Source organism: Epargyreus clarus, unplaced genomic scaffold (genome assembly GCF_041222505.1).
Source record: "Epargyreus clarus isolate Ecla_fem2 unplaced genomic scaffold, WU_Ecla_fem_2.2 ptg000026l, whole genome shotgun sequence".
In the NCBI taxonomy this organism is placed as follows: domain Eukaryota; kingdom Metazoa; phylum Arthropoda; class Insecta; order Lepidoptera; family Hesperiidae; genus Epargyreus; species Epargyreus clarus.
The window spans coordinates 5,893,353-5,905,118 of NW_027332233.1; the positions used below are offsets into that span (position 1 = coordinate 5,893,353).

Below are 11,766 nucleotides of genomic sequence, written 5' to 3' on the forward strand. Positions count from 1 at the left end.
CGGGACGGGACATTATTTTGTGAATGTTCTGTAGACATTCCCGAGTGCGTGCGGTGTCCGTGAAACTAGCACAGCATTTGCCAGCAGAGCACTAAAAATGAGAGTTCTATTCGCATGCACATGAGTTCTATAGTTCCTGATAGTTTTCAGGAATAGTTCTGGCGATTTCACGGAGATAAATCAGAATGAAATAATGCTCTGCTAACTTCACACAGCAGAGCATTTTTGTCTTACTCCGGAGCCCATAGATTAGTATATTACTTATCTATGCCGGAGCCAGACATAATACAACTAGACTTTGCGCATGTGTAGCAGGCTCCGCACATATTTGAAGTTTGAACGCTTTGATGTGCGCTCGAACAACCGACACCAAATGACAAATTGCGAATATTTGAAGCAAGCTTTGAACAAATACTTAAATACCCGTGCGTGCTTCACTGTGTTCAAATGTTTGTGCTATGTCTGACGTGGGCCTAAGAGACTGCTTTTTATTTCAGACTAATAAAAATAGAGTAGATTAATAATAAATAAAAAAAAACACATTTTATGTATTTTTATTTGTATTTTTTAGCAACCTCCTTTGTATATTACAATCCCACTCAACATAAACAGGTTTCAATATGATAATTTCGAAGTACTGCAACTCCAACTTATCTGCAATAAAATATATAGTAAATTTTGAATTGAGTATTTATTACTTAAAACAATTTGCATTAAATTTGTTAGCCAACTATCTAAGATTTTTTTTAACTAATTGCATACATTTTTACAGGTAAACTTGAATAAAGAAGAATGCATAGTTAAATTTTCAAAATAACATTGATATCACATTAATTAAAAAAACTTTTTCTATTTACCATAGATTAGTAAAGATACTTCGCCGCCTTGAAATTGAATGAATCCACAAACGGCTTATTAGTAAGTTATTTTTTTTTAATTATTGACAAATAAAAACATTTTTAGAGAAAATTTACGAATAAATAACTAATACTGCGTAATTTACATAATAAATAAATAATTATTTCAAATATTTTAGGGACATTTTAGCAGGGAGACGTGGCAAAACTTTTTTACGCAACTATTTCAATTCTCAAAACTGGGTACATTTTCTTGTTAGGAGTGAGTAATCTTTAGTAATCTATGCTATTTACCTAATGCTTCCAAAAACTTTGTAAATGTTTCCTCATTTCTTACAACACTAGCTATGTAAACTTCCAGGTTATTATTTTTCTTAAAGAAAGTGTTTATAACATTGCATAGTGCTGGTATTATTGTGGGGTCATATACTATATCTGCACCAATTAGAATATCTGGTATAATTTCATCTGACAGTTCTTCTACACAGTTCCAATCTAAAATTGTTACACCTGTAAAAAATATCAAATTTTATTAGTTATCCAAGTGTAAAAGTTATATTAAATTAGTCTTGTCTCTCTCATGTAGTATTTGAATTTATCAGCAAGGCCTAACTTGCATTGCAATACATAACGCAATGATCCAAACTGTGTTTTAAAAACTTAATAAGGTTTGGCAAATATTTCTTAATTTCTTGAAATTCTATTATGCACATGAAATGTTTACTAAAGATGGTTATTATTTATTTTGTGAAGCTGTGACCCAACTGTAGAATAGAAAATTATCGTGAAGGTGTTGTCATACCTAAAGATTTTTGTTTGCCACTAAACACTGTTATGCTCGAAGTTTCCTCTTCTTTATATTCTGGAAAGTTTATCCTTATGTTATCCCTTATGGTGCTAAGAACTTCTTGATGGCAATCTGATAATATAATAGATTGGATGTCACAATGTTTAGCAATTGTTACACCTGTAAAACCAACTCCTGATCCAAGTTCTAAGATTTTTTTGTCTGCTATAATACTTTGGTGACAGAGAGCCCAATCTGATAACATAAATGCTGCCTAAAAATATACAAAAAATTCCAAATTTTTAATTAAAAAAATGATATTAATGGATTTTTTTGTAGAGCTTAATAGAAATATAAAAAAAAAAATCAAATACAATGTCTATTTTTTGTATATAGCCAAACTTGTTTATTTATTTTCATAATAGCAGTTTTGGACCAAGTTAAATGTTTATAAAAGATTAAGTATTAAAAAAATACCTCCCAAGTCTTCATTCCAGTTGTCCCATTCACAACCATATTCTTTGTTTCTTTAATTGTGATTAGAGAGTCAATGTTATTATCAATAACATAATGATGGTAACAGAATTCATTATTGATTGAGGCCTTTTCCATTGCAGAGCAAAGGAAACTGTATATTTCATCATGAATTTCTTGTTCTGGTTCCAATAACGAAATTAGTTTTTTAAAGAATTTTTGACAAAAATCATTGTTCAAGGGATATTTTTTTAATCTATCTAGATGTATTGTTGACTGTAAAAATTCTTCTTGGACATTTGGCGTCAAAATATCTACTTCATTGGCCTGCAAATAGATTGAAAAATATTTTTTTACAAACTGGAAACAGTAGAAACTAAATGGTAAATTTTGGAGAAACAAATTGGTATGTACCTCTAATGCCCAGAAATTTGCTACATAAAGCATTGCCTCAGGTTGAATTATTTTTTGTTATTATTCGGTTATATGTCAGTGCTATTTCTGACTATTAAATAAGAATTGCCGCATAAATACAAGATACAAATATACTGGAAGGTGGACCCCACGAATAACTATAAAGAGAATATTCAGAAGAAGCAGTGCGTTTATTTTAAGATTAGTTAAAGACACTTACACTTATTGTAAATTGTAAGGACCCTCTAAGAAAATGTTGTGTTAATTTTCTGATTACGCCTAGAATTTGTGCATCATTATTCGACATTATGAACCTTTATAATTAAATATGGAATTAAGATCTATTTCTAGATATTTAAAATAAAGTTACAACTTTTAACTTTATATTCATTTAAAATTAGTTTTGTTTTGACACTTTTGACAGCACCAGCTGAGCAGGCAACTTGTAATTGTAATTGTCATTGTCATTGTCATTGTTCAACAGTACAGAAACAGAAAGATATTAAGTATTTATTCAGCCAATGAAATAAAAAAAAACAATTAAATGTATATTCTTGAGTATTGTGAATTTAAACGCAGCAGATTTCAAAATAAATAAAATTTAAATAGTTATTAATTTTTCTGTAATAATCTGTAACTAAATTGTCTAGCATCAATCTGTCATTACTCATTAATTGTCATCTATAATCTGTGACTTCAGACTTGTGTATATCATTATCATTATCATAAATTATCAGGTGGGAAAAGCGCGGGAAATCTTGAAGACGGCGGGAGCATTTTCTAGCAGAAATTTTAAATTTTAAACATTGATCAGTGGAGTTTGTAAAATTATCTTTCTTAACTACTTCTATTAGCCTATTAGTTTCTTTTATTTCATTATATTCCTTGGTAAGTTTTTACATTATTTAGTTTCTTCATATTTTTATTTACTATGGACGAACCCCCGGACCCCGGGGGTTCAGTTCCTCCGGTTGCATGTAATATTACAATTTCCAACAATGATTCTAGTGTAGATACAGATGCCTCCATAAATGTAAGCTATCGCAAGCGTCCGAAACATAAGAAAATTTGTAAAAATTGTAATAAAAAAAGGAAAAGCAGTCATTCACAATCACATACAAAGAACGATTGTAACTGTGATAGTGATGAAAATTCATCACATCGTAACAAAACAGTTGAACCTGAATCTGGTACAATAGAAAAATCTGTAAATCCAAATCCTATACAGCCCACAACAATATATCGTGAAGTATTTTTAAATTCAGATATTTCACCATACATAGTTCATGTGCAACGTAATCTTCTGTCCCCTAATGATCCAACTACTTTTCATCCCGTTTCATTTGGAAGGTTCCTTCAAAAATTCTCCTTTAGAAATATTATCAATGGCAGCATTAAAAAGATTGGCAGGAACAAGATCTCCCTAGCATTCTCAAACCATGTTGATGCTAATACATTCCTACAACACTCCAGTTTAAATTCAAATAATTTAAAAGCTTTTATTCCAACATTTTGTATTACTAGAATGGGTTTGATTAGAGGTGTGCCAGTAGAATGGTCGCCTGAAGATATTAAAGAATCTATAACAGTACCATTTGGTTGTGGAGAAATAATAAGAATTAGACGTCTTAATTATAAGGTAATGGTCGATGGCTCTCCTGTGTGGAAACCTTCACAAACTGTTGTGTTAACTTTTGATGGTCAAATTTTACCAAAACATATTTATATATGTTATAATGCCCTTGCTGTTGAACTGTACACCTACCCTACCATCCAGTGTTATCAGTGTTGTAGGTATGGTCATACAAAGACCCAGTGTCGCTCCAAGCCACGCTGCTTTAAGTGCGGTGAAGGCCACACTGGTGATTCGTGTGATATTGAGGATGATTGTGCGCTATGTTGTTCATGTACTGGTGCTCATTATGCAACTGACAAGTCTTGTCCCGAATTTGTTAGACAAAAACAAATAAAATTAACTATGGCTCAAAGTTGTATATCATATGCAGAAGCATCAAAATTGCATCCTCCTATCCCAAAGTCTTACTCAGATGCTTTAAAAACACCTCAGCAACAATATGTTATCCAGGATTCAAATAAGTTAAGTCATGCCAATCATTCAACTGTCCAACAAAATAGATCTTCATATAAGAAAACAGTATTTTTAAAACCTCGCTCCCCTCCTAAACAACAGAAAGGATATGATCAAGTTACACATCAATCTATGATTAGAGAATATGATATTCCATTGCCCAGTAATGGCAGTTTAATTAACACAAATGTAGATGTAAATAAACAAACAAATGTAAATGAAATAATAGTATCTTTAATAAATCTTTTGTTACAAAATAATACATGTTCACCGAACAACGCTGCTGCTCTGGTTGAAATTATGAAACAAATCACAATTGATAATGGATCACAAATCCAAAATCCTGCAGTGGAACTGCAGAAGCATAATAAGCAAGAAAACTGATCTTGCTTATTTAATTAATAAATATGACCCACTACTTATATCCCTTTCGGAGACATGGTTGTCTCCAGGTAGTTTCTTTAAAATACCTGGATACACATGTCTCCGAAAGGATAGATCAGATGGTTATGGTGGCATAGCCACCCTTGTCAAAAATTCTGTAAATTTCTCTTCTGTCTCTCTCCCTGTTAATGATGATATTCCAATTCTCGCAATATCTATAGATAATGTATGTTATGTGACAGTTTACATTGCTCATCCTTCCCTACTAGTATTTGATACAATTAAAGAAATATTACCAACCCTACCGCAACCAATTTTAATTTTAGGAGATTTTAACTGTCATCACCAAACATGGGGCAGCGCCATAAATAACTATTACGGCGAACAAATGTTAGAAATAATAGACAGTAATAATCTGTGTATTTTAAATACAGGTAAGCCTACACGCCGTACTAGTCCCGTTGAGAATATAAGTGCTGTTGATTTGTCCATATGTTCACCTAACCTTGCCTCGGTATTATCCTGGGATACACTTCCTCTTACATACGGCAGTGATCATTATCCAATTTTAATAAACATGCCTTTACCGTTTAGCCATAACTTGTCACAAAAACATATGATTCGGCCCAGATATAGATTAAATAAAACAAATTTGGCAGATTATCAAAATTATACAGATTCTAAATTCACGTTACTTCCTAAAGTATGTTATAATAACGAACCTCTTTGCAATGATGCTTTTGTAAGCACGTTGCAAGGGGCAGCTAATAAAATATTTCCCGAACGAAATGACATTACAAAAAATTGCCAAATTTCATCTCCGCCATGGTGGGATGAAGAATGTACGGAGGCCGTTAAAAAGCGAAAAGAGGCTGAAAAGCAATATAGCTGTGAAATGACACCTGAGAACTTCAAAATATTATCTGAAACTATTAATAATACACATAAATTTTTGAAAAAGAAAAAGTCTAACGGTTGGAGAACATTCTGCTCATTAGTTTCACCCGACACCCGATCTTCAGTTGTTTGGAAAAATATTAAACGATTCCGTTCAGTCTACAAAGAATCCAATTTCACTTATCTTTCGACAACACTTGCTTTTAATTTTATGGACAAGTTAGCTCCACCTTATGCTCCTGAAAAAGCGGAATGTTTTCAGCATCTTAATAGTTCAATCGATGAGCAAATCGGTCTTAATTCCCCATTTACAATGTCTGAATTAAATAATGTTTTATCAAATCTTAAGGACTCTGCCCCGGGTGAAGATCTTATACCCTATTCTTTTATTGTAAATCTTAATGAATCTATGCGTAGTTATTATTTAGATATCGTTAATTCTGTAATGTTATCAGGCACAATTCCGCCTTTATGGAAGTCACAGATAATTATTCCTATATTGAAACCGGGCAAACCCCCTGAACAACCTACATCATATAGACCTATAGCCTTATCATCCGTTTTAGCAAAAATAGCTGAACATTTAATAAAAAATCGTTTAGAATGGTTCATTGAACATAATAACTTCATTTCAAGCACTCAATTTGGTTTCAGAAAAGGTAAAAGTACATTAGATAGCATTGCTATATTTTGTACCGATATCCGACTTGCATTCACAAATAGTGAGTCACTTGTAGCTGTATTTTTAGACATTCAATCTGCATACGATAGTGTCCTTCTTCCAGTGTTACGCCAAAAGATGAATAATTTAGGTCTTCCGGAGATGCTCACAAACTTTGTTTTAAACCTCCTCACTGAGAGGAAAATTAAATTGTTTGTTAATGACGGCGCCTGTATTGAAAGACTTGTGTGGAAGGGACTCCCACAGGGGTCTGTTCTCAGTCCACTTTTGTACAATATTTATACATATGACATAGTACACTCCATCATAAGTCCCGTAAAAATGTTACAGTATGCAGATGATCTTCTTTTATACACCAATAATGCTTCAATTCCCATTGCTTGTGATTTACTTTCACATTCACTGGATTCATTAAAGTCTTGGTTAGTTTTAAATGGTTTAGACATATCTGCCCCCAAAAGTACTACAGTCATTTTTTCTAGAAAACGAAGCATCCCTGCGGTAAAAATTCTTTTTGACAACGATGAAATCCCGATAAAGTCAGAAACCAAATTTCTTGGTTTAGTTTTAGATTCGAAGCTTACTGGTCTTCCACACTGTGAATATATTGCTTCTAAGTGTGAACGTAATATTAATATTTTAAGGTGTCTCACGGGAGTTTGGTGGGGCGCTCACCCTTATTCATTAAAGCTATTATATAATGCATTAATTAGAAGCGTCCTTGACTATGGTACATTTCTATTAGAGCCTGGATGTTTACACGGTTGGAAAAAATTAGACAATATTCAATCAAAATGTCTGAGATTAATAACAGGTTGTATGAAGTCGAGTCCAATAAACGCCTTACAAGTTGAATGTAATGATCCTCCTCTGCGTTTAAGACGTCAGTACTTATCAGATCGTTTCATATTTAGATCTTTACAGTTTTCTGAACATCCCTTATTTCCTATATTACAAATTTTGTCACAAAATGTTCATAAATCAACTTTTTGGAAACATAAAACCTGTATTGTTAATAGTTATCAAAAATTTAAATCTTTATCATCTCCAACATTCCGGTCAGTTACTTTACCTGTTTATAAATACGACTATAAGTGTATAACCATATCTCCAAATATATGTTCCAATATTGGTGTAAATAAATACAGTAAAGAAATAGATAAACAAATTAATAACGTTCTGGCAACTAATTGGAATGGCTGGCATTCTATTTATACGGATGCATCAAAAAAGTCAAACGCTGGATGCGTGGGTGTGGGTGTGTATCATCAGCAGTATGAGATTGTACAGAAAGTTAAATTACCACCAGAATCTTCTGTTTTTACAGGCGAGTGTTTCGGTTTATTGAAGGCTTTGGAGTATGTATTACTCATGAAATTAAGGAGAGCCGTCATATTTACTGATTCTTTAAGTTCTTTACAGGCTTTAGCTAAATTTCCACTTAAAGCTAAAAATTGTCCTCCAATTATGGAAATTAGAAAATTACTTTTAAATTGTTCCATTAATCATACTGAGGTATCATTTGCATGGATACCTAGTCATTGCGGTATCAAAGGAAATGTTAGGGCTGACGAGATTGCGACTGATGCTATAGAATGTGGTGATATTTGTCCATACATCAATTATACTTATGATTTACTCACTTTGCCTAAGGTTTACCTTCGAGAATCATGGAATGAAATTTGGTTTCAAACTTGTAAATTTAAAGGTAGATTTTATGCACTTATTCAACCTAACATTCCAGCTAAACCGTGGTTCTCTAGGGTTAAACTTGGTAAAAAAGTTACATCTATTTTGATACGTTCACGACTGGGTCATGTCTGTTCTCCCAAACATCTAGCTAGAATTAGTATTGTTAATAACGCAATGTGTCCTTGTGGTGTTGATGAGGGGGATTTAAATCATATATTTTTTGCTTGTCCACTTTATGACCGCTCTTCCTTGTTGCAAAGCCTTATTTCTCTCCGTGTTCCTTTTCCTCTTTGTATTACTACCCTATTAATATTTGATAATCCACAAATATATTCAATCTTAGCATCTTATTTATCTACAAACAATATCAACCTTTGATAATTACTTAATACTTATATTCCTTTCCTATTTATCTATATTTTCCTAAACTTCCCTGATCCTTGTCCTTTTCCAAATTAATCGATCTTTACTTTTTTTATATTTTGAATTTCCCCGTTTTTAAACGTACATCAACTTGACATTGGCAAAATGGTCATAAGACCGAGAAGCCATCGCAAAAACAAAAAAAAAAAAAAAAAATTATCAGGTGGTTCTTATCTCATATCATAGTTATCAACCGTGATACAGTGCATTAAAAATACCATTAAAATCGGAGTTTATTCATTGTGATGTAAATAAATTGTTGACAAAAATGACGACAGAAAATGTAAAAGAAAGCACTGCTACAGCTACTACCACTACGAAGTTAAGTGAGGTTAAAAGTGATGCGAGCAAGGGAGAAAAACAAGAATCTTGGGGCTATGATCTATATCCGGAGAGACGAGGGACATTCAAACCTAAAATTACGAATATACTCATAGGCAAAGAGGGTAAAGAGAGTATTGAAAAGCTCAAATGCGAGAAAAATGTCTATACGTGTGTTAAAGAAAGTTAGTAAATCCCATGACTTACGTTCTGGTTTATTTTAATATATTGTAAACTTTGTTATTAAGTAAGGTAGACTTTAGAACTGTCCAGTGACAAAATCTGTTATAATACTAAAATGCTATAGTGTTTGAAACTCGGCCTCTGCGCCGGGGTTTCGAGGTTCACTTCTCAAGCACACACCTCTGATTTTTCTAAGTTATTTGCGTATTAGACACTCATTGTCACTTTTTGAAACAGTAAATAATGAGATTATAGTCCAATATTTTTTTTATTTTTGCACTTTGTTATGAATTAATTAGGTACATTATAAAATAGATTTGCTTTCATTCCAAATCGATTACTTTATAGTTTACCAATTCAACAATTTATTTCAGGTCCAATTGTGAAACTTATGATGTCAGCGCTCAAGAGTTCTGGTTGGTTAGTTGAGCTAAATATATTCTTTTAACTGTGTCCTTTAATAGAAATATTTAAATGTGTTTTTATTTTCAGTCCCATTGATATTAGAAGACATATATCTTGCGAAGTATGTGATTATTCAGTGAGTGGAGGCTATGATCCGGAATTGAATCAAGTAAGTTTCTTAAATAAGCTATTTAAAAAATAAGAAATACCTTTAAAAACCTAAAACCGGTTTCATATTTGTACAATACTGTAGTTCCTGCAATCATACCAGGAAGTATATTTAAATGGGAATGAAAGTAATCAAATATACTTCCATTCAATTTTCATTTTCATAAGGTAAGGTATATTTTGTAACATATGGCAGTTAATTTAAATGATTCAAATGGTGACTTTTAAAACTTGTCATTTCGAATTTTATTTAATTTATATATAACTAATATATAACTAACTTTCCAAAGGAGAGATGTTATCTGTAAATTAATTTCCATAATGTCTGCCTTAATCCAGATTGTGGTGTGCCAAAATGTGTCAACAAGGAAGGGGATGGTGCAAGGTGTCCTTGCCCATGAGATGATACACATGTTTGACTACTGTCGCAACGAGCTAGACTTCAGGAACATGGAACATCTGGCCTGCACGGAGATTCGTGCAGCCAACCTCACACATTGCTCGTTCGTAAGTGCCTGGTCCCAAGGAGATGCTTCGTTTACTAGGATCAAACAAGCTCACCAGGTAATACATACTCCTTATTTTAATTATTAATCTTTAAGTATTGTATAGTTATCGCCAAACTGCTGGTCCGCCCTGCAATTGTTCCGAGCAGGTGTAGTCATACAATTTGCTAGGGTGATGCGATTCATTTCTATATTCAGAGCGGACTAGCAGTTTAACGAGGATAGTTACACATGGATAGAATAGGTAGTTTGGCTATTTAGGGTAGCTACGTATATACTGTAAAATATAGGTGTGTATAAGTCTATATTTAATGTTATTCAAACTTTTTAATTAATAAAGTTGGTGATTTGCTGTTACCAAAAATAGTAGAAATATAAATATGATTACTAGTTTTGAGTATTATTTTGATCATATGTGTGATTTTTTTCAACATTTGTTTCAGGACTGTGTGAAAACGAAAGCCTTGTATTCCGTAATGGCTGTACGACAAATAGGAAAAGCTGAGGCAGTTGATGTCATTGAAAAAGTTTTTCCTAAGTGCTACGATGACATGGAGCCAATAGGACGGAGGATTAGGAGAAACTCTGATGACATGTATAGAGCATTCAAGGAGTCTCCCTACTATGGATATTCATAACATTGTAGAAACAATTCATAGACACAAAACATGTAGATAATAAATAGTGTATCATAATTAAGGTGAAGTAAATAAAATCCATTGAAAAAGATTTAAAATAATGTCTTTTATTTTATTATTTAAATCTCAGCTATATTTACATTTTAGAAATATATATATTGCTTAATAGAAAATCTTTAATACTGTCCCATAATTTTGACATTAAACATTTATGAAGCAAAATTATCACAACTGCAGTGTAGACAAGGCAATGTAAGGCAAGTTGGTTCAAAGGCACATTGTTTTTCTAATTGACTGATATACTATACTCTAGTATAATTGCTTAATTAAGTTTCGATTAAACTGAAAATCTGCTAAGAAACTATACTGCCAATTATTGTAGATAAAGGAAAAAAATATTTGTGCTTAAAAAAATGGGGCAGTTGGTTTAAGCACTGCCTGATAATGATTTAAGTGGCGCTCCTAAGAAAATGTTACATAAAATAAAATTTAATTAAGTAGACCTGCAACCACATAAAAAGTTTTGAATATACTAGAAATAAAGGCCCGCTATAATACAAGTCAACTTATTTTTTTACAATAAATTTTCACTATAATGACTAGAAAAGTGAGACATGATGTCATAGAATGATGTCCATAAATTGTAAAACTGTAATTGTAAAACGGTAGGTAACATTTGTGATATGATTAGTTGCTTTTAATTATTTATAAAAATAAATACTTAAATTAGGTATATTTAATAGACCGCATTTCACATACATTGGGACGGCATATTTTCAATAAAAAATAGGGACTATTATTACAGGGATCAATCTACGTATTAGAACAATTTAAAACCTTATCTAC

At 32.2% G+C, this 11,766-nt stretch overlaps 2 protein-coding genes across 2 annotated transcripts; one reads left to right on the top strand and one right to left on the bottom strand.

Annotated features, from left to right (window-relative positions):
* Window positions 1-538: 538 nt before the first annotated feature.
* On the bottom strand, window positions 539-2,973 carry LOC140753164 (putative protein N-methyltransferase FAM86B1). The gene is made up of 5 exons (XM_073087586.1): window positions 2,753-2,973; window positions 2,122-2,445; window positions 1,660-1,918; window positions 1,152-1,367; window positions 539-654 (listed from the first exon to the last, which is right to left on the bottom strand). The coding sequence occupies exons 1-5, from the start codon at window positions 2,837-2,839 to the stop codon at window positions 545-547; spliced, it is 996 nt and encodes a 331-aa protein (XP_072943687.1). The 5' UTR covers window positions 2,840-2,973; the 3' UTR covers window positions 539-544.
* Window positions 2,974-8,858: 5,885 nt separating this feature from the next.
* Window positions 8,859-11,160, top strand: LOC140752956 (mitochondrial inner membrane protease ATP23 homolog). Its single transcript, XM_073087262.1, has 5 exons — window positions 8,859-9,205; window positions 9,578-9,623; window positions 9,696-9,777; window positions 10,116-10,340; window positions 10,726-11,160. The coding sequence occupies exons 1-5, from the start codon at window positions 8,968-8,970 to the stop codon at window positions 10,918-10,920; spliced, it is 786 nt and encodes a 261-aa protein (XP_072943363.1). The 5' UTR covers window positions 8,859-8,967; the 3' UTR covers window positions 10,921-11,160.
* The last annotated feature ends 606 nt before the right edge of the window (window positions 11,161-11,766 follow it).

Coding starts and splice junctions, on each gene's coding strand:
- LOC140753164 (XM_073087586.1), bottom strand. CDS start 2,839: ATGTCGAATAATGATGCACAAATTCTAGGCGTAATCAGAAAATTAACA. Junction 2,446..2,752: donor CCTTACAATTTACAATAAGT/GTAAGTGTCTTT, acceptor ATCTATTTGCAG/GCCAATGAAGTAGATATTTT. Junction 1,368..1,659: donor TGGCAAACAAAAATCTTTAG/GTATGACAACAC, acceptor TATTTTTTACAG/GTGTAACAATTTTAGATTGG.
- LOC140752956 (XM_073087262.1), top strand. CDS start 8,968: ATGACGACAGAAAATGTAAAAGAAAGCACTGCTACAGCTACTACCACT. Junction 9,778..10,115: donor ATGATCCGGAATTGAATCAA/GTAAGTTTCTTA, acceptor GCCTTAATCCAG/ATTGTGGTGTGCCAAAATGT. Junction 10,341..10,725: donor GGATCAAACAAGCTCACCAG/GTAATACATACT, acceptor CATTTGTTTCAG/GACTGTGTGAAAACGAAAGC.